Source organism: Cupressus sempervirens, chromosome 11 (genome assembly GCF_028749045.1).
Source record: "Cupressus sempervirens isolate cs-2001-9-10 chromosome 11, ASM2874904v1, whole genome shotgun sequence".
Taxonomy (NCBI): Eukaryota; Viridiplantae; Streptophyta; class Pinopsida; order Cupressales; family Cupressaceae; genus Cupressus; species Cupressus sempervirens.
This window is the reverse complement of record NC_143128.1, coordinates 362,247,352-362,270,928: the sequence shown is the minus strand read 5'-3', so window position 1 is coordinate 362,270,928 and position 23,577 is coordinate 362,247,352. Positions and strand designations below refer to the sequence as shown.

General features: G+C 33.4%; 1 protein-coding gene and 1 long non-coding RNA gene across 2 annotated transcripts; both read left to right on the top strand.

Annotated features, from left to right (window-relative positions):
• The first annotated feature begins 6,394 nt into the window (after positions 1 to 6,394).
• On the top strand, positions 6,395 to 10,569 carry LOC149529572 (disease resistance protein Roq1-like). Its single transcript, XM_089809661.1, has 5 exons — positions 6,395 to 7,179; positions 7,287 to 8,367; positions 8,476 to 8,796; positions 8,903 to 9,853; positions 9,944 to 10,569. The coding sequence occupies exons 1-5, from the start codon at positions 6,581 to 6,583 to the stop codon at positions 10,388 to 10,390; spliced, it is 3,399 nt and encodes a 1,132-aa protein (XP_089665787.1). The 5' UTR covers positions 6,395 to 6,580; the 3' UTR covers positions 10,391 to 10,569.
• A 3,278-nt stretch (positions 10,570 to 13,847) lies between these two features.
• LOC149529571 (uncharacterized) lies at positions 13,848 to 23,433 on the top strand. The gene is made up of 2 exons (XR_016358358.1): positions 13,848 to 14,346; positions 23,302 to 23,433. It is a non-coding gene; the product is annotated as an uncharacterized LOC149529571 (long non-coding RNA).
• Positions 23,434 to 23,577: the final 144 nt, after the last annotated feature.

Sequence of the window (23,577 nt, the reverse complement as noted above, 5' to 3'; positions counted from 1 at the left end):
AAGGAGATAGCTACATGTTTTGTATCTACATCAACACCTATTGATACTACTATTCAACCATAGCATGACTATCAAAAATTATAGTTTGTTACTACTTTTCTTGTTATTGGTGAGCTTTTTGAATCCTATACTGTTTTGGATGTTCATCTTAGAAACAATATGTACAGTCCTCTGGTAGTTTTAGCACCTCCCCCCATTTTTGTATAGTATTGAGGGTTGGTTATTTTTCAAGTTGACAATTATCAAGGTTGTTGTTTAAACGTTTTCAATATAAAAAATATAATGCTATGGTGTTAAATGTTATGATGTCTAGAAAAGGGATTGTTTAGATAGTAGGGGGTAACTACCATCTGGTCTCCAGCCCTCTATATCACAGGGTCAACCCCCTTTTTTGTTGCTAACTAAATACATCAAAAACTATAAATTGCACACAAAATTCAAGAGTTCATTAAATTTATATTTCCCTAAAGGGGATGCATAAAGATCATATTTAATGGTCAGTCAATTTTCAAAATTTATTATATTTAAAATAGATTATTTACAAAGATAAGTGGTAAATAGATTACATATTTAGATCTAGTTAACAATATTTTTAAAATAATATAGATTATATTATTTTTTTATGGCTAATATTTTTAAAATGCTGTATTTAATATAATATTTTATCTTAAATATCTATGAAGTTACTATCTATTAAAGACATGACTATTATACAACTATATATATAATTCTGTAAGGAAAAAATACATTATTGAATTTATCATTAAAAAAACTTCAATCTTTGATCTTTTAATGAACATAACATCTTCAAAGTCACATTTGTCCAACAAATAGTATTTTCACTATGAGTTTGTCATTAATCATATTATCAAAATAATATAAACAAGTGTCACTTAGTAGCTAAGTACTTACTTCTTTAGTTATAGTAGAAACTAAAGCAGAGGTAATAAAACTATTATATTTTTAATAATTATTGTAAGATTAATTTTTTTAAAATAAAAATAAAATATTAAAAGCAATATGAGTTCCTTTTAATGATAATATCTATTTTAATTAAATATATTTTAATTAATAAATAAACTACATAATTATAATTATTTATTTTTGTATAATAATAATAAATGTTTCTAATTTTAATGATAAACACTTAAACCATTATAACTTATAAACTATAATTAATTTAAATGCTTATTTTAATTTTATTTGTATTGTTTCTAGATCTTCATTTTATTTTGTTAGTATATTTTTTAATTATATATGAATAATAAAATTTAGAGGCAGGGTAAATGGAATGACACCCTACAAAAGTGACAAGAATAATGTGAAATATAAATAAAATTATTATGAACTATTATAACTTATTAACTATAAATAATTTAAACACTTATTTCAATTTAATTTTATTGTTTCTTAATCTTCATTTTATTTCATGAGTATATTTTTTAATTATAGATGATTACTAAAATTTAGAGGCAAATATATAGAATGACACCCAACAAAAGTGGCAAGAATAATGTAAAATGTAAATAAATTGTTATGTCCCAAAAATAATTATATAAGAGGTAAGCCAATCACATTGTAATAAATAACTTTTCTAATTCTAAAACTTAAAATATTTTCATTTATATTAAATTTAATAAACATTAATAAATTTTAATCAAATGATACAATTTTTTTAAAATCTCAAAAAAACAAAACTTATTATAATGGTACTTAGCCTTAGACCGAGAACTAATAAAATGAAATTATAATCAAACAAGATTTTAATTAATGAAAGGTTTGAATGATTGATTTTTGAATCTATCAAGTCCGTGCATCACTTCTTCTATTCAATATGCTTCAATCATAAAAATCCATCCAATCAAATGAAAGTATTTTTTTTTGTTTTAGACTGCAGGAATCAGTGCAACACGGCCCCCCTATAAACTGCAGTGCGCCTGGTAAACTTTTTAACGTGACCCGGTAGCGCTGGCGTGACACGCCCATCGGTACCACGAGGACAGGGGAGACTAGAACTCGTGACTAACCCCCTGCAACAGGGAAGATTTAGCCAACCGAGCTAGGGCCCCCGCCCTTAATCAAATGAAAGTATTGATATTAACAAAAAAAAATATTTTTATGTCATGATCAATAATACATCATTTTCACTACTATATTATTACTGCTTGCTAGTAGGCTAAGTACTATTGTGTCACTTTTTGGATTGATCATGTTAACTAGTTATTAAATGACCTCTATTACACCAATTAAAATTTATTTCATTTCATATGTTTCTATAAATATAGTTTATAAAGAAATACATGTCAATTTTTTAACTCTAAAATTAATTTAAATTAATTTTCTAACTTTTAATTAGATGAATGAATTATAGTCTTATATGAGGATTTGCAAGAATGCGAGATGTGGTTTTTAATTTCTCTTATTCCTAATTTGCATTTTTTTAAGTGTGTTAAATTTTTGATTTAACACTTTAGTTAGTGTATATAGATTTCTAGGATAGAAAACTATATATTATAATAGTACAATAAATAATTTGATGTTTCTTACCTTTCTAGAATTATTGTAATTATTTTTTAAATTATAAAGAAATACATTGAAAAAAATTAATATATTATTTACTGTAATTATTTATTACAATTCTTAGATAGGATGTTATTCACTTCAATTTTTATTAATTAGTAATTAAAATTTTCTTAATTCATTTAAAAAAAAAAAAAAAATTAAAAATTGTAATGCTATATATTTGTTAAAAGTTTTAATTGATAAATATATTATACTTATTTCTTATCAAAATTATTATTAAATAGTTCTTTCAATTTTCATTATTTAAATATTAAAATTATATTGTAAAATTTTAAAAATAAAATATTATAACACAACTAGTATTAGAAGTCCATGTACGAATTGAAAAATATAATATTGTAAAACTATAAAATTATTATTGCACTTTTTTCATATGTATTATAATGTGTGAATCTTATGTGAATTAATCTGTTGATTACACAAATTGATGCTTCTTAATTTGAATCATTTGTCCACAACTACATTGTTGAAAAAAATGAATTACTCTTAAATATTAAATATAGTTATTAATAGTTATGAAAGTAAAAATTAATATATTTCATACATATGATAAATATATAATAAATTACAACTAATTTTATATACTAATTTAAAACTAATATTATTAAAGGCAAGTACTAAGTCACTACCATGTAATAGTCAAAGCGTTTTATCCACTAATCACAACTCTAATAACTATAATTTTATATCATATTATGTATACAATTCTTGTGCCTTTTATTTCTATCCTATAATTTGTACATGCTTGTTTAGTTGTAACTCAACATAATAATTTTGTAATAACTATAAATATTTAATATATATTTACAACACATTAATATATATTGTTGTGATTGATTGAACTTTCTATTGATGTATGGAGATGAATTTGTTATTTCATAGAGTAAGTCTCATACACCATTATGTTAGTTTTTCCTTTAGTTTTTCCTCTTGTTAACTGCCAAGAATATTAGGTAAGGAATGCACATCATCTCGCATGATACTTGGCTATTGCCAGCTTTTAGAAGGCATAAAACAAAGTCCAATAAGATTTAATAAAAATGAAAATTTTCTATTTTTAATAATTAAATAAAAAATCAATTTAATATTGTATTGTAAATATAAGTTTTACTAGCAGTTGCATGTTTTTGTACATGCAACGAGAAGTCGATAGTTGTGTATGTTTTTGTATGAAAGAGTACAACATTAATTTAAAAATTATCAAGAACATAAAGAATATGACCTTACTATGGAGTGATGGATGACAATATATGATACATAAACATAAAGGAGTGCTCTAAATAATGTCAATTTGCACTATATTAAAAGTAACAAGTGGAAATTAATAGAAAGACATCCTTTTTCCTCTTGAAATTAAAAAAATACTCACATTGTGATTACATACAACTTTTCATTCTCTTGACGGTCCTAACTTTTCCAAAATTACATTAAGTACAAGAATAAATATAAGAATAAACCACATGAAGTGTTTGTTAAGAAATGTTACTCCATTCATGCATGTAAGATGATCAATATTTAATTTCAAAGGATTTTTCATAGCTTGTATTATTATCATTATCATGGAGATAAAATACCCCCATAGCACATTAACTTGAATAAACAAATATGAAAATATTGAGATTAGATGACTGAAATCACATAACTATTGATACTACTACTTGATTGTTTCGTAATATTTTGCATCATGGTATAAAATTTGTAAGTGTCTGCTCTAAATTATCCATCTATAGATGCCTCTTTACCTTAATCCAACATTTTTTATTAATCTTTATAAGGCTGACATGCATGTAAATAAAACATATCAGTGGAAGCTATTTGTTGGATGTGGAAACCAATTTCTAAGGAGGGGAGACTGTAATAGCTCTATCAATTACTAAAGGTTGAAGACCACTAAATCATAGAACAATGCACCAAAATAAAGAAGACAAGAAGACAGTATATGGATGATGCTCGGTAGGGAAGACAATAGCCTACAATTAGGAAGACAATGATCATTATGTCGTTAACCAATGATCAAAGAAACAAACTATTAGAACATCTAATCTTGAAGGCTAATAATAGAAAAAAATAAAAATAGGGAGCTAATCTACTCATATTGTGATGGGCATTGAGCTTGAGAGCTATTTCATCAAACCCAAAAATTGAAATCCACTAAACCTCATGCACTCAACATATGACAAGTATCTCAAAATCAAAACATTTGATTCTACTGAAACAAAACAAAATATCTGAACTATAAATATATTTGTTAACCTTGAAATGTATGGTGAAACTTCAACATGCAATTGTGAAGACATGAGTTCCTCTACAAATGGTTGCTAATTAAAATCATTAAGTTCAGAATGTAATAGAAACCAATAATCCAAAAAAGAAAATTAATATGAGATGGTTTTTAAAAAATAATTATTTCTTATTCTAAGCTCTCTAAATCCTATGCATAATTGTTGACATCTACAGAAAATAACTTTGTCAACCAAGCCGAAGCAAAAATGGGCAACAGAGTAAAAGGGGAAAAAGGGTTTGAAGATGAGGGAAAATTAATTTAAATTTTAAAAACAATTATACAACTTATAGTATCTCAATTTTCATAGTTGATTTAGCTCTACACACATTCAACCTTTGTACCAAAAAACATTACTATCTTTGTTCACGTTGTCAAATAAGAAGAAAGAAACATGGGCAGTGTTGTATCGATAGCCCAAATCTATTGTGTCACTTCAAACCATGGCGATTACCACCGTGGGAGATGAATTTTTTATAATCACAAATAGAAGAAAATGAAAAATTTAAACTCCACTACAAATAGTGCACATTAAAAGTGAAAAACAAAGCCAACAAATGTTTTAAGAAAAAACAAAGAGATGTAGATGGAGCAGAGAAAATTAATAGAAATAAATAGAATAGAAAGTATACAAAGAAAATAAACAAATAATATTAAAATAATAGTATAATCATGAAATCTAGAGTTTTTCCCTATTCTTTTTATACTTTCTATTATATTTATTTTAGTAATGAAAAAGAAAGAAACAAATAGAATAGAAAGTACATAAATAATAGAAACAAATAATTTTCCAGTTAGGCTAACAATTTTTAGAAAGTATACAACAAAAGAAACAAATAATAATATAATAATGAAATCTAGAATTTTTCCCTATTCTTTGTATACTTTCTATTATATTTATTTTAGAAATGAAAAAAATAGAAATAAATAGAATGAAAAGTACATAAATAATAGAAACAAATAATTATCTGATTAGGCTAACAATTTTTCGGTGAGACTGACAATTTTCTGACAAAACCCACACATAAGCCTATCGGCTTAATTATTAAACAGAGGAAAATTGTCATTTTATGTCAACATAGACATCGGCTACCATGCCATTGAATGTGGGAGAATTTGTTCCATTTCCACCGCATTGTGGGGAACGCCGGTGGAAGATTCACGTTAGTGTCCTTTATGACTAGTCCCCACTGCAGTTTCCTTTGCCGCGTTATTGTAATGAGTAAATACAGTTGAATTTGATGTTTGATATATATGTGGCTCACCATTGATTTCCCTTGCCCCTTGATCTAGATGAATGCGAAGCAGCTAAGCACAACTATTAAAAGTGAAAGTTTCAAATGCCTACAGCCATTCATTTTCTATCGCCCTTTGACCTTTTCTTCTTTAATTGTGGAGGCCAATAGTCATGACCTAAACAATAATGTTTACAGCTGTCAGCAAGTATTTTCTGCGCAACTTCCCTTGTATTTCCTCTTATCCCAACATTACCAAATTTTGTTAAGACTGGGTTGGATACATTTAACAACCATTCTATTCCATTTCCTCGTTAATTCTCCCTCTTAAGAACTTATCTTTGTCCAGCGGAGCTGCCAAGCATTCTTTTAGATTTGCATTTATTTTTTTAATTGTTGATGATACATTCCTTTCCCCTCCTCATTCTTTCTATGAATTGATACATTCCTTTCCCCAGTCTCCAATTACGTTTGAACACCAATGGGAATATGTGTCAGTTCAGTGTTTAATATTTTTTTCAGTTCTTTCCCTTCGATGGAAAATCCATCCACTTCCGCGCCTCGGGGACACCCAGAAAATGCTTTCAGTGGAATTGCAGCGGAAGCATCTTCAGCATCGACGAAGAAGGGGCGTTGGGATGTGTTCATTAATCATCGAGGCTGTGATGTTAAGCACAAATTAGCCAGTACCATCTACCACACCTTAGATCTGCTTGGCTTGCGTCCTTTTCTAGATGAAAATGAGCTCGATTTTGGAGATTCCATACCAGATGAGATTCAGGACGCAATGCGCTCTGCCGGACTTCACATTGCTATTTTCTCAGAGAGGTACGCAGAATCTCCCTGGTGTCTGGCCGAGCTTGCATTTATGGTACGATCTGGCACCAAAATACTTCCCGTCTTCTATCATGTCAAACCCGATGATCTCCGATCTGTGGCTCAGGAGAAAGGGTGTTACGCTCCTGCGTTTTCCCAACACAAAAAGAAGCGCAAATACTCCTCAGCCATGTTGGATGACTGGAAAAGCGCGCTGCAGAAGGTCTCCTATCTCTCTGGTTACATGCTCGACAGCCATAATGAGTAAGTTATGCAATTTCCTGCCTTCATCGAATCATTTGCATGGTACATATATTTTTCTGGCATAGAAGTTTGTTTCATCGTATTTCGTTTCGTTTGTAAATGGATAGTGACGAAGGGAAGCTTCTGAAGAGCATTGTGAATTCGGTTCTGGGAACAATGAAAAAGGTGCCTCTGGAGGTAGCCAAACACCCAGTTGCAATGGATGAGATCGTAGAAAGGTTTGAAAGAAGTATTAAGAGTCAGGGTGAGCAGCATGCACAGATTGTGGGAATACTAGGGTTTGGCGGCTCCGGAAAAACTACTCTGGCAACAGAGCTTTATAATAGGAAATGCTCTTCCTTCAATCGCTCCTGTTTTCTGCATGATGTGCGAGATGCCGCATCCAAGAACGCTCTGCATGCCAAACAGAAGAGACTGCTGGAGGATCTCCGTATACAAAATGATAAATCCTTTGACAATTATAAGGAAGGCAAGGCAATTTTAGGAGATCGGTTGAAAAGTGTTTGCTCTCTCGTAGTTTTGGATGATGTGGACCACGAAGATCAAGTGGATGCTCTGTTGCCCCCATTGGAGAGCCTCGGATCGGGTAGCCTGATCATTGTCACAACCCGGGAAGGCAGAGTACTTACAAAATGCGGCATCACATCCATCTACAGAATCCAACCACTGCAACATCTTCACGCCAAACAACTCTTCTGTTGGCACGCCTTCTTGCAGCCTTCCCCACAAGAAGACTTTCATGAATTAGTTGAACTTTTCTTAGGAGCTTGTAGCGGATTGCCCTTGTCTCTCAAGGTCATTGGGGGACAGCTTTATGGAAGAAAATCCATGGAATACTGGTATGCTCAGCTGAATAAGATCCGGAAAGCCTTGCCGGAGGATATCAAGGCCATTTTAAAAGTAAGCTTTGATGCCCTCGATCCAGATGAGCAAAATGTATTCTTGGATATCGCTTGTTTTTTCATTGGCCAAGAAACAGGATCGGCCATTCATGTGTGGGATGGATCAGGATCAGGGTGGAGTGGTCTTTGTAGTTTGGAAACGCTTGTGAACAAATGCCTTGTGGAAGTGGACAAGGAAGGGCGTATGAAGATGCACGATCACCTCAGGGATCTGGGAAGGGGCATCGCAACTACAAGATCACCATCGCGATTCTGGTTCGACAGACACAGTGTTGTTCATATTCAGGTAAAATTATATCGTATCTGTCATTGATTAATATAGCAGGGAAATTCCTTTTCTTTTTCTTCCCCAACTGTTATGAAGTTACTCTGCTGTTGTTTTTTCCCCCCTTAGCGAGAAATGCCAATTCGGGGGATAATGGCCGCTGCCACGGTTGGTCGTTGGGGATCATTCAACCGTCTTGATTTAACACCGCCTTTCAAGGAGTACATGGAGATGATGAGAAACTCAAATCTTAGGGATGGATTGCAACTTCTTGCTGTTGCAGGAAATGATTTTACCCAGGAATGTGGAGAGCTATCGAGAGGCCTTTTGTGGCTTCGATGGTTTGAGTTTCCGCACAGAAATATTCCGTCGTGGCTCTCATTGGAGAATACTAGAGTTCTAGATATTTTCAATGCTCGGAATTTGGAAGCATTGTGGGATGACGCGCGTGTAAGAAATTTGCTCAAGCTTTTCTCAATTAGAGAGAATGATGACGTGCTTCTTTCGAATGTTTTTGAGGTTTAACTGAGTATAATTGAAAATTGCGTGTGTGCAGCCTCCTCTGCAATTGAGGGAGTTGCTAATTTATTCTGGCCACGAGCTCCAAAGTCTTCCCAGGTCAATAGAACATCTCAAGCATTTGAAAAGTCTATCCTTGAATTGTACGATGAGCTTTTCTTCCAACAGACTAGTTGGCTTGCCAGAAGAGTTTTGTCGACTTAAGTCGCTGGAGCATCTGATCTTACAAAGATGCGTGCATCTATCAAGTCTACCAAACCGTTTTGGGGATTTGCTAAATCTGCGACATTTAGATTTGAGAGGGTGTCTGAATTTAAAGATGTTGCCCGAGTCTTTTAAGCAGCTGATACGCCTCGAATATCTCAATTTATCATATTGTATGGAGCTCCCCATAGAGTCAGATATTCTGGAAAACATGGAAAACATCAAGGTTTTTGATGTCAGTGGGTGCATAAAGCTAGAAACATTGCCCCACAAGATCACAAATCAGGCTTCTCTGGTAGAGCTCAAATTATGTGGCACTAAAGGGTTAAGGGAATTACCAGCTAGCATCGATCGACTACGAAAGTTGGAAGAAGTCGAAATTTTTGGATTGCCATTGTTGAAAACGCTGCCGATTTCTTTTGGAAACTTGTCCAGCTTGGTCACTCTTACACTTGAACACTGTGAACAGCTATATGAGATGCCGAGTTTGGGAGGATTAGTTAGCTTGGTCACTCTTACAATTGATAGTTGTCCAGAGTTATATGAGATGCAGAGTTTGGAAGGATTAGTTTCCTTACAAACTCTGCATGTCAAGGAATGTAATAAATTAAAGAAGATAGAAGGTTTAGAGCATTTGACGTCACTGGAGGATTTGAGATTATGGACAAACTGGATCTCACCTGGCATGCACAGTTTGCGGGGCCTGGAGGGACTACGCAGGCTGAATCTGAGAGCAGAGAACATATCAGCTTTTGAGGCTTGTATTCAAAGCATACAGATGGAGGTAATAAAGATTCCTAGAGACATGAAATAGTTATTCTGAAAGTTTAATAATTGATTTGCTTAACTGAAGAGTTTTGTAATTGTTTTGCAGAAGTACTCGCCATGGGAAATGACATTGCGTGGAAGGATCACCTTTCCTCGTGTTCACTCCATCCTGGACTCCTTCACTTTTCCTGGTCTTGTCATCGTGGAAGCAGACAAGGATGAATATTACAATATATACAGATATCCCTGTTTGAGATGGAGTTTAACATGGCGGGAGTTAAAGCTGCACCATGCGGCTATCGTATGTTATGTTGTACGTAAAGAAAGTTCAGTGGCTATTAGAGGAAGAGAAAGTACTCTGGTAGACTTGAGTGGGGGGGAATGGATAGTGATAAGTGTGTTGACAGAAGTTTCCTCCCTTATCAACGACGCAGGCCACTGTCTTCATGTATATTCCGCAGATGCCGCCGAATTGTACGATGGATGGTTAATAGTTGGAGAGATGGGGAACGTTATTGAAGGTTTTAAGCAACTCTTCCAAACTCTTTTGTAAGGCAGCATCTATAAGTTGACATAATTTTTTTTTTTAAATTCAGTAAAAATGGGCTAGCTTAGAGCCACTTGCAGTACAGCGGTGAATTGGCATGGCTTTCTTCTGGGAAGTCAATGGTTCAAATTTCGCATTGTCAATATAAAAAAAAAAAGTGGACTAACCACTGAAAATTTTATTAACCCTGATTCGAGAGCTCATCCCAGCCCAATTAAAAAAGAGGAAAAATAAAAGAAAAGAAGGGAATGGAAGGGATTAATGTTACAAGTAAAAATGTTAGTACTCTTTTCCATTAACAAATATAAAAATTAGGGAGAATTGTATATTGTATGATGGATGTAGATAGTATTAAATATGGTATAGCTGAGAATTGTATATTCTATAGTGAGTGTAGATAGTATTAGGTATGGTATAGTTTTTATAGTTAACTTTATAAATGTTAAATTTTTATTGGGTGTAAAATAAGATTTGGTTTATTTAGGTGTGGGATTATTAGTCCTTGTCTTATATAAGGCAGTGACCTAATGTTCCTATTAGACTTCCCATGATTAAATTTTTAAATGCAAAAATTCAAGATTCGTAAGGTTTGGGGTGTTTTGATTTAAAAAACATATTCTTTGTGAGAAATTTTATTTTTCTGATTGGTCAATAGTATTTTTGCTGAGGTTTAAGCAGTTTAAAAAATAAAAATAGAAATAGCAACTGTGGAAGGATTAATACAGATTAAATGGTGTTTGTACTATAGTCATAGATTAAATGTTGTATGTACTATAGTCTGCGCTTATTAACAATAGTGTTATAGATAGTTAGACTTATATATTAAACAAAAAAACACATAAAGCACTTGGACTTCTTTGAGGTGTTGGACCCCTCAACAAAGGGATATGTCTGCATAGCTCGTCCCAACCACCCTCACCTTCTTGCACTCTGCAGATCCTTTCCCGCTTTTGAAAAAAGATTAGTTGGATGTTTAGAAAGCAGAAGGAAGTTTCTCCATTTGTGAGACACCTTCCTCTCAACTTTAAATAACTTCTTCATGCAAATCGGGCTTTCATTTCATATAATCTTTTATGATTTGGTCATGTGCTAATTTTTTTATTACAGTTTTCATTTGTCTACTATAATAGTCTAATATATAAACAACTTAAAATAAGAGATGCAAAGCAACCTACTTAAAAACATTTTAATAGTTAGAAACAAAAAAAAATTTCCCTCTCACTATATCTTTTCCTATCTTCATATTTCAAACATTACATAGATTTATTGATGAATGATTTAATTAACAAATTATAAATTAGACATTTTCTAATTTTAAAATTTTATCAATTAATAAATCATAAATACATCACTCCTCTTTTCATATTTCAAACATTACATAGTTTTATTGATGAATGATTTAAATAAAAAATTATAAATTAGATATTTTAAATTTTTTTATCAATTAATTAATCATAAACACATCACTAATTGTATTCATCAAGTTAGACATTCTAGTACAACCATTTCATTTTTTTCATTTTAAGTTAATTTATAGATGAATTTATAATAATGACTATAAATTTACCTTTCTAAAAAAGATTTTTTTTTTAAAAGATAAATCTATAATATAATTATGTAAATTAACTTGCAATATTGACTATATATTGCTTTGTTAGATAGATATTATTATTATTATTATTTTTTAAAATTTAAATGTATTAATTTGTTTAAAACATTTTTTACTTTCTATTTTAACAATAATATAGCCACTGATTTGACACTATATTATTCAATTATAAATTCAAAATATGACATAATTTTGTTTGCATTTTTATATAACTAATCGACTTTTGAATTTTTTTATGCTTGTACAATTATAGTTTTTCCCTATTTCAACTTGAAATATGAAATAGTAAAGATAAAGTCATGAAACAAATTCTAGACTTAAAATATGGATGTTAAGAAACTAAATTCAAAAGAATCACATTGATATCTATTTTAGCAAAAAGCAATGTTCTATTTAGTGAATATCACTCTTTAAAAATGTTTTTTTAGTAGCTTTCTAATTTTTGTGGGAGAAAGAAAAATTGATTCAAATTTATCTCAATTTCTGAGAAAAAACTATATTTTCTAATCTAGACACAAAATCGTAGAAGACTGTAACTTACTTCATCTTCCATCTTGTAATGATTTAGTAGCCATCTTTATCTCAAAGTTTTATTTCTCTTTTAGAATGTATATTTCAATGTCTTTTCATGCAAATATGTATAACCCACTATTGTGGGTCCACCAAATGTACACATTCAATCATGAAAAACTATAATAAGAAGTTCTATTTAAAAAGAGAATGGTAAATGGCATGTTAAACAACCCTCAATATCCTACTTGTCAATGAGGGTTCAACTTATAAGTAGCCATACAACCATCTTGTCCACGTCCTTTCCCATATGTAAAGATTGGAATTCATTTGGTGTGGCACTTTTTTATAATTCTCAATTGAGAGGAATTTAATTTCATAAATAAGTATGTTGTAGGATATTTTATTCAAAGAGATCATTCTAAGGGGAGCTAACCAAGTTGAATTTGACCCGCATCTTGTTTCAATATGAACACGAATACCAGCACCGAACCCTGTGAAACTAAGCAGCAAATTGTATATCCCAAAGCTCACAAAGTGCACTGCATACTCATGAAGTTCAAAAGATTCAACCTTTCCATTTCAATAAAAAAAATCCAATTAAATGTACAGTAGGCCACTTACGGGGAGAACCCTCGTCCACAATCTTTGCAATATGCCCAAACGCAAGGCAAGGGCAACATAATGTGAGACAACCTACAAAAGATTCAACATTTACAATCATATAATTATGAGTGGAGAAGGAAAGTGCAGAGAATTAGAATGAATTAAGTTTTGTCGACATACAAATGGGAAGATCTGAGCAATAGTCGCAGAGATTGGAGGACCACTCAGCGGGCTGAAGAGGGGCGCATTGTGAAGGATAAAGCGAAAGTGGCAGCGGGTGGACCTATTGTGGTTGGGTTGCTGAAGAGAAATTTTGAGCTCCTTGCATTTTGGTCCTCTTTTTAAGCTCTTGTTGCTACTTCTTATTTTGATTTACAAATTTCATAACTCAACCGCCTCTCTACTACAAGACGCTATCAAACTGTCACTTCCTCTCTCCCGTCTCCTTAAGTCAAAAATTAAATTTGTTGAGTACTAGAGCACAACACCTCCACACGCAACTAGGCGAATTTATTACCAACCAGACAGAGTAAATGGTGGAGAAGACGGTAAATGAAAGAATTAATGTTCATGAGTAAGAAAGGTGTCTCTATCAAATGCAATTGATAGTATACAGGATGTCTAAGAAGCAAAGATCAGAGTAAATTAAGTGAAAAACGTTTACAACTTTCTAGAAACCGCTCTAAAATATGATTTTTGGGCATGAAACCAAAACAATAGTCTTTTGGAGTGAGTAAATAAGTCATTGGGATAAGTCTGTGTGAGCGAACGGAAGAACCCTAGCTTTTTCTGCATTTTCTCGAGCAAATAGGAGTGGTTTTTCCAGCAAATTTGGCCGCCACAGGGGGGTTTCTCAGTTGCTGTCACTGGGCAGAGAGAGTTAGGTGACAAGGAAGCAGAGGCAACGGTTAATGGAGCGATAACAGCTGGCTGCAAGGAGCAGGACCCCAGGATGGACGGAAGCGTAATAGCTGGTTGCAAGGAGCAGGAACCCAGAATAGATGGCAGCTTTTCCAAACAAATGTGACTAAAATCTAAGGCCCGTCTGAAAAATCAAGAGCAGGCGAAAGCAGTTGTACAAGGGAACTCTAGGCAAAATGTTCAACTCACAAACCCTATTTCAGAAGGCAAAGCTCAGATTAGCGCTAATGGATGTCTGAATCAGAACAATCCTACTGATACAGTAATGGACAAAGGAATGTGGATCCTGACGAGTCTACGGAAGAAGAAAATCAAGGTAAAACCTTAGAAATCCAACTTCCAGATGACATTGTTGAGATTATTGAAGACTATAAAAACAAAACTGTTATTTTGTTTTTTCTAAGAGGAGTCCCATCTGAATCAAATTTTTATAAATGGGCTAGGCTAAATTGGAAAAGTAGGGGATGGGAGATTGAAACCTTACGAGGTCTGGGGAAAGGATATGCTTTTTGCATGTTTAAACAAGAAGAATATGCTCAAGTTGTGCTACAATATGGCACTTGGGTAATATGTGGGTAAATCTGTTATTTACAAGCTTAGACATTCAACTTTCACCCTAAAGGCCCTTCTCGCTCACATTATCCAATGTGGATTGAGTTGCCATTTCTTAATCTAGCTTTCAGGCCCTTTTCAAAGGATATTGTGGCCCAGTTGGGTAGAGTAATATGGTGTAAACATCATGTTGATAAGTTTTCAAACCTTCGAATTCACCCTAGGGCATGAGTTGAAGTAGACCTCAAAAATCCATTGCTAGAAAACATTAGAATTTTTGGCCCTAGTTTTGAATTAGTTTAGCCATTAGTTTATTTGAATAAGCCAAATGCCTATTTTTACTATAAAAAAGAAGGACACTTGATTTGCGATTGTCCCATTAGGAAAAGTAAATTAGTACAGCCCCTACAAAAGTCTATGCTACCCAATGGTCATAGTCAATTGTCCACTCAAATGGTGGGTTAGTTGTCTCCTTCTACCACTAAGATTGTAGTTATTCTATTAGATCTTCATAATGGTTCTTTTGTTGTTTTGGATACTACCATTTCTTCATGTGAAGATGCATTGATGTCAGATGGTTGGAGAATGGTCAGGAAGAGGAATGATCCACCTGTGTCTTCCTCTCGTTCTTTGATTCGGCCCCAATCCAAAGTCAAAGCACCTTCTCTAGTTGCCTCCCCTAATACTCATGATATCTCTCTTTCTTCTCACCCCACCTCTCCTTCTCCCATTGCTACATCCCCTGAAATACATGTCGCCCCTCTTTCTTCTCATCATTGCTTATGATCTCACTCTTCTACCAAAGATGTTGAACTCAGCCTAGGTAATAGTTTCAGTGTGTTGGCTCAAGATGACTCAGCCTCTCATGATCATCATGACTTATAAAATATTGTCTTGGAATGTTCAAGGGATTTCTCTCCCTCCTCGCAAGTACAAGGTGAAAGAAATGGGTTCTAAATGGAATCCTAATGTCCTTTTCCTTCATGAAGTAAAACTAAACACCACTAAGCTGGAACTTTCTTTACGCAATGTTTGGAAAGATGTTTCTTTTTGGTACACAACTCATCTATATGGTAGGGGAGGGGCTGTTATTGGCCTCACACCTTGGGTTTCCAAGTATGTTATTGATAAAGGTGAGGATCCATCTCATAGTTGTTCTTGGGTTCTTACCTTTATCAATAATCAGCTCATCGATTTTTGTTCCATCGATGTTCCCATTTTTGCTGAGGAACGCATTGAGTTATGGAAGTGGATGGTTGACAACCTTCCATCAACAAATTGGGTTTTAGGGGGAGACTTCAATATGGTTGAACATCCTTTTGATCATAGCTGGGTTAAACAAACCAATCTCAGTCATGAAGAATTTAATAGTTGGTTGCTATGTCGCAATTCTTTGGGCATGGTTGATCCTATTTATAACAAACTCTTGTGCCAATCCAATAATTGGTTCACCGTTCAAACTATAGAAGGGGCGATGATAGGAAATTGAGCAGGTTGGATAGATTTTATATATCCCCAATGTTGCCCGTGGTTTACAACTCAGTGGGGGTGGGTGTTCAAGTGGACTTATCATCTACTCTTTCTGACCATTATCTTATCCTTTGTAACATTAAGTTGTCTCAAACAGAAAATGTTAATAATTCTCAACCTTTCAAGCTTAATGTATCACATTTAAAGAATCTTGTTTGTATAGCAGCTCTATCAAATATTTGGAACTCCCTCTCTAAACTTGTGAATGGGGAATCTTGGGTTGAATGGTGGTGTGCAACTATTTCTCAATGCACTAGTTTCTTACACTGCTTTGGCAAAAAAATGGTATGGCAACGTAAGCATAAGGAGCAATCACTTCAAGGCAAAGTTGCTTGTGCTAGGAAGCTTTTAAATAATCAGCCTAGTAACATTCACATTCAATCTTCCATTGTTGTTGTTGAGGCTGAATTATGCAAAATAGAAAATTACAAGGGACAAGGGGCTAAAATCAAATCAAGACTTCATTGGATTAAAGAAGGCAATAAAGGCACCAAGTATTTCTTCAATTACCTTAACTATAAACATCGAAAAGAAAGAATTGATATGATTAAGGATGAACTTGATATCCCACAGTCCAATCCCTCTACGATTTGTAATGTTTTCAAGCGTTTCTATGAGAAACTTGGATGACTATTGGCAAGATATCCAAGAGGGTCTAGAAGACTCTATCTGTGATTTCATCCCTACTCGAATTGACCTTGAGTATAGTCATTACCTATATAGAAGGTTGACTTTACATGAGCTGGAAAATTCTTTATTTTCAGTGGCTCCTTACAAAAGCCCAGGCAGCGATGGACTTCATATGGAGATTTATCAAGCTATGTGGCCACATATTAAGGAGGATTTCTACCACTTGTACTTGGAGGCTGTTGAAAAAGGATCATTGGGTCCTATTATCAATGGTGGTATAATTAGATTCATCCCTAAAGGAAAAAAAGAAGATACCATTTTTGGTTGGTGCCCTATAACATTGCTTAATACTTCCTACAAAATCATAGCTAAGGCATTGGCTATTAGAATTAAACCTATTGTGCAAGAAATTGTTAGACTCGAGTAAATAGGGTTCATTGATGGAAGATTCATCCTTGATAACCTAATGTTGGCATGGGAGACATGTGAATGGGCCCAACAAATAGGCCAAAATGCTATTTTGATTAAACTTGATTTTGACAAAGCCTACGATAGAATACATTGGAGCTTCATTTTTAGAATGCTTCAATGGTTGAGATTTGGGCCTGTGTGTCAAGCCCATGTGCAAATGTTGTTCAAGGATGGTAATGCTTAGATTATCATTAATAATATGATGACAGATTCATTTCCACTACAATGATCTATATGGCAACGCTGCCCTTTATCTCCATATCTCTATTGCCTTGCAGCTGATGCCTTAGGATATATGCTTAGCTATGCTAATAACATGAAATGGATTTCAGGAATCTCAATTCCACATGATGTTGTTGTAATTAACTCACACTATGCTGATGACAACATGTTGTTTCTTCAAAATACTGAAAAAGATGTCAATAATACTTTGGATATTTTACAATTGTATTGTGTTGTTTTAGGATCCAAGCTAGCCAATGACGAGACTAAATTCTTATTGGTACAATTTGGTCCAATTCCTCATTGGATCCCTAAAGATTGGAAGCAAATCAAACATGGGGAAATCATGAGCTATCTTGGTATACCTTTTGGTATTGGGGTACCTCTTTCCAATATGTGGAGATGGTATCCTGATAGGGTAAGGAATAAACTACATAATTGAGGAAATAAATTCCTTTCCTTGGCTAGTAAAATTCAAGTTGCTAATAAAATCTTTCTAGCAACTCAGGTTTACTACTCATCATGTTGGATGCCTTCTAAGAAGGGATATGAGGACTTAGTTAAGATTATTCGTCAATTTCTATGGACTAAATGGGATGGTACTGTGAGGCCTCGCCCTGACCCTTCGTAGCCATAGTTGTTACTTTATCATTTTGATACTCACGACTCAAGATGTCGAGACATTATCAAATACTTGAGCATATCATATTATTTCATGTTGTGTGATGTTATTTTCAGATATTTGATGTTCGTCATTTAAGGTTTTAGGTATATGTATGCTAATGAATTAAGTAAAATGTAGGATTAACACATTAAGTAGGATGCAAGAAACCCTGATTGATGTATGTTTCAATTTATGTGAATTTATGATACGTATACATACATATGTACATATGATTTTCGGGACTGCTGATTTGTGCATTGAGTGTGTAGATATTATAGCCGAGAAAATCGATGGAGGAACAGAACTGATCTTTATGTGCTAATTTTGGAAACCTTGTTGTATGTAATTCAAGTATTGTATTGTGAGATGTATGTATGTATCTTTCTGTGATCATTAAATGTTATGTTCGTAACTGTGTTCTTATGGTGTCGCTTGACACACGTGAATTGTTTATGTTCCTCAATTTGCTGATTAGGGTTAGCTGTGTAACCTTTGGACCTAAGTCGGATTAAGTTAGTGTCTTTTTGCTAATTGGGTCCTTAATCGAGTTTAGTCATCCCTAATCCGGATTAGTGCTTAATCTGCATTGTTAGAGTTGTTAGATGGTCCTATTTAATTCCTAGCTTTTTTTGGGCTCTAAACCTATTCCTAAAGCTTTAAACATGAAATAATTACGCCCAAGGGGTATGGGTATGGGTTGGGGGTCTTTTCCAACCCCTAAGGCCCTTTTATTGACTTTTGAGGCCACTCAAAAAGTCTCTTTTTGCTTTTGTGCGAAAATTGACTATGGCTACCATGAATTTCATTACCCCACCTCCACTTAGTGATTAACCATAGTGTGGGTTGAGTTAGGAGTTTCTAGAATTGTAAGTGGTTGGGAGAAGTTATTGATCCCTTTGGTAGTTGAGCTTGAGGCTTATTTAGAGACCCTTCTTGGTCTAATGGAGGTTGTTACCCAATCTCTACATTTAGAGAGGAGTCTTGAAAGATTGAAGCAAGGAAGGGGAAAGCTCTACTCAAACTTGTTCATTTTCCATTACCTCTTTGTGAAGGTAGGAATTCTCATCTCCCTTGTTTACATTTCATGTTTGTTTCATGCTTATGCTACCTTGTTGTTGTTTGAATGTTTGTATGGTTGTGGGTATGTTAGGAAGATTTGAAAATCATGTTATTCTGGATGATTTCCTTTCATGTTTATGTTGCAATTTTGAGATTTTTCTTGCATGAGTGTTTTGGTATTACTCACCCTTGGATAGGGCAGAAGTGACCAATTTTGGGAAAGGTCTGTTTAGTTGGACTCCAACCAGTGTAGAGTCTCTTCTCAGGATGAGAAGAGGGAGAGAGGGTAGGGTGTTATGGGCCCCTACCTGTCAGCACAAACCTCGTATGAGTATGGCATGTTGAAATGGAAGAATGGAAGTTCTTGGTTTATAGCCCTGATTGGGCATCTGTTTTGGTGTTGTGCTTGACTTCTCCTAGTTGGAAGAATCCACCTTTCCCTAGTGTCGATTCATTGTGAATCATATAGTGATAACCTTGTGTGAATATGCATGGTTGAATTGTTCTTGGTCATGCTTGTTGTCACCTGATCAGAATTCTATTCCATCCATGGTTCTAGAAATGTGTTGCAAAAAAAATTTGTTATGAATTCCTTGATGAGGGTCATGAAGAAAATTCAATCATATTGTTGGAATTTGGGAGTGATATCCTATGTAATTTGTTTTTCAAACTTTGTTGTATTGGCAACGAAGCCGGGTTTTCTTCCTGATTCTTTCCCAGCTGAGCCTTTGAATCAGGTTTGCCAATAAAATTGGTGTTTGAGTATAGTTGTTTGTCATGTGTTTCAATCGTAATTTTAAATTAGATGGATGCATATCAAGAATAGGATGGAAATAATGATGTTGTGCAATTTGGAAAAATTTCAAGTTTTCATATATGTGGAAAACGAAAAATTATGATCATGGATGTAGATTCAGTTTGCATGACTATTTGAATCAAACAATTCTTGCATTATTGATTAAAACGGATAGTTTCAATTCTTGGTATGACAAGGTTGTAACAAGTCCTTATAGATTTACTTTGAACAGAAATTAATGGCTATGGTTGATATATATTCAATTCAAGTTACATAGGAGAACAAATGATTATGGTTGATGATTCAATTTAAGTTGTTTGAGATATCAATAAATCTTGTATGAATGTGTCACAATGATTAAATCTATGTTTTAAATCCTTCAATATATATATATATATATATATATATATATATATATATATATATATATATATATATATATATATATATATATATATATATATACATTGCTTTGAAATCCATACTTAGAAAAATAAAGCTTCAAAAAAAAAGTTTCCCAAGAGCAAAATGCTCTCTAGATTTTGCATGGAAGGAAGAAATAAATTTATTTGTGCAACAGAGAATATTCTCTGTGATTCTTTGTTTTCAAATTTAAATTCAAAATTAATAATCAATAAAATGATTATGAATAACTAAATAAACATTATACTAATGTCCTAAATATCTACATTGTTACCTAATAATCTTTTTGGTCTTAAATTCCTTCCCATCTTCCCATCTTCCCATGGGCGTCACTTTTGAAAATGCATAAAAAAATGGTATCTTGAAAAGTTTTTTGTGGCAAGTCAAAATGTACATGGGGGGGGGTTTGTCGTCACCCTGCCCACCATGTCCCATCCCCATCTTCATTTGAAAATGGGCGCTCAACTTGGAGGGGGAAGCATTTAAGTTTGTTTTTGTTTAGCAAAGAAAGCAAGCAATTACCTTGCTTTTCTTCCACCCTCTTTCCTTCATTGGACGCATGTTTTGGGGAATGCATAGTTAAAGTTCTCTTTTGAAAGTGGTTGCTGATGGGAGGGTGACGTCACCTGTCCCCCTCCCATCCCATCACCCCATCCTCTCCTACCTTTTTCCAGCGCTCACTTTCTTCTTTTTGAAGGCTTAGATCATGGGCTTGTAATGGTTTAAATGAAACCTGCGCTTCCTTTCCTTGGGGGGGGGGGGGGGGGGGGGGGGGCAAGACTGACACGGGTTAGCTGTATGGGACCATGCGCAGACCTAGGTCAACCATGGGAAAGACTAGGGTGTTGGGGGGGTTAGTTAGGTTAGGTGCTATGCAGAGTTAGTATTAGGGAAAGTTAGTAGGTAGATTAGTTATTAAATAAGTTTAGTTAGTATGTTTTTAATTTTTTTTATCTTTTTTAAATTGTGATTAATTTAAGTTAGTTTTTAAATGTAAGTTAGTTTTGTTATATAGTATTAGGAGTTAGTTTTAAGTTAGTTTAATTTAAGTGAATGTAATTTTCTTAATTCTTTCAAGTTAGTCATTTGTTTAGGTTTTATATATATATTTAGGTTAGTAATTTTTTTTTTTTAAAAAAATTTGTGTCATATTTAATGATTTAGATAGTTGTTAGTTTAATATAGTTTTGTAATGATAAGTATAGTTAGTTTAAATTTTGAGTATTAATTAGTTTTAATTATAAAGGTTAATTGACTATATAAAATAAATTTTAAATGTAGATTTTAATAGATTAGATAGTTAATTTTTATGTTAAGTTAGTCGAAATGTTTAAAGTTAATAAATTTTAGATATATATTTTCAGTTTTGATTTTAGTTAATTGTTTTCTTAAAGTGACTCTCCAATATCGGTTAGATTGTAGATCGATATTTGTCTAAGAGTTTTATAGTTGATTTTGATTAGATACTTTCAATTAATCTAAACTCGAATACTTTTAAATTGTCATTTAAATAATTGTTTCTTATTGTTGTAAGTTAATGTAAGGACGTAAATAATGATCAATATCAATTTAATAACGAGAGTTCAAACCTTAACACAAGATTATAAACTTAAGTTGGAATGTAGATAACCTTTACTAAATCTACTATCAATCATTTCTAATTGTAGAGCATTTTAATTATTAATTTATTTTTTAAAAAAATTGTTCTTTCCCTCGTAGTTTGGGCATGACAGGTACTATAGGTTTTATTTCTACCTCATGGGCTCATTGCATTCAACCTAAACGCAAAGGAGGACTGGGACTAATAGATCCAAGAACACACGGATTCTATTTGGCATCCAAATGGATAATTAGAGCTACTCATGGGAATGAGCCATGGAAGATTCTCATACAGAACCGTATTGATCTTGCTACTATGAAAGGTAAATAGCAATAGGTGGGACAACTTGATAAAGTGCTTCATGCCTCCTCCTTTTCAATCAAAGCCTCTTTCTCACTCTAGTCTATATGGAAAGATTGGCAGCATATTTGTTGTCTTTTGAGTTGGAAAGGAGATTCTCTTCAACATGGCTTTAGTTTTTCCACTTCTTCTATCTGGTGGAATAAACACATTCATTATCAGAATCAGCCTCTTTCCTTAATCCTTCCCAAGCACTCCTATCACCTGTTTAAAATAGAAATTAGCATAGTTGGGGACCTTTGGGATTTCCATTGAATGGATTGGTTTCCATGGCACACACTTAAAACTAAATTTGGTTTGAGTAATGGTTATAAAGCTTTCCTAATTTTTATCCAATCTCTTGTCCCTTTGGAATTGTCTATGAAACTATGTACCACAATATAATGTAATTTTTTTAAGGACTGGTGATGGCTGTCTTCATATCCCTTTTTTCGTTCCCCTTTAAAGAAGGTTTATTTATGTCTACTTCCTATGGTGCATGTGAAAGATCGATTGAATATCAAATGGAAATGTAGATTCAATGAATCTTTTTGGCTAAAATTGTATGTTCAAATTTGGAAGACAAAGATCAATGTAGATGCTCAATTGCTCACTTGGAAGATTCTACATTGAGGATAGGTTGAAATGTATAATGCTCCAGCCAGTCAGTTGCCCATTCTGCTATAAACTAGAGAGTATGAGACATATTTTTTGGGATTGCTTGCTTGTGAAGAAGCAGTGGAATTTTGTTTTCAATGATTTGATTACTATTTTTTATCACAAGCTAAGTTGGAAAGAGGCTCTTACGGGGGTGGGTCTACATAAAAATATTATTGTTGATGGTGTGTGACAGGTTATATTATTCCATAAATGGAGGACGAGGTGTATAGTGGTCGTTAGTAATCACAATAGTAATCATCTAGAATTTGTACTTTTAAGGCTTTATTTAGATATTTTCTATTGTTTGATATCTCTTTTCTCTTAGCTTCAGGTTGCTGTTGAAAAAGATTTGAGACTGAATTTTCAGATTCAACGAATTAAGGCTCAGATTAATCAACTTCTTGGCAAGAAAGAGATCAACATAGGGCGTCACATGGTTGCATTACTACGGGATTGAATTTGGCATACAGTTGCTACTTGTTTTGCTCCAGCTATGATATTTTCTCTATTTTGTACAGATATTGATATTTGTTTTGCAACAACAATGTCATATGTTTTTTTTTGTGTTACTTGTTGATTTTCTTGCAGTCTCTAACTGCAA

Excerpts from the sequence above, each read along its gene's own strand:
- LOC149529572 (XM_089809661.1), top strand. The coding sequence starts at position 6,581 with ATGGGAATATGTGTCAGTTCAGTGTTTAATATTTTTTTCAGTTCTTTC. Across the intron at positions 8,797-8,902 it reads CATTGTGGGATGACGCGCGT|CCTCCTCTGCAATTGAGGGA; the intron begins GTAAGAAATTTG and ends GCGTGTGTGCAG. Across the intron at positions 9,854-9,943 it reads TTCAAAGCATACAGATGGAG|AAGTACTCGCCATGGGAAAT; the intron begins GTAATAAAGATT and ends ATTGTTTTGCAG.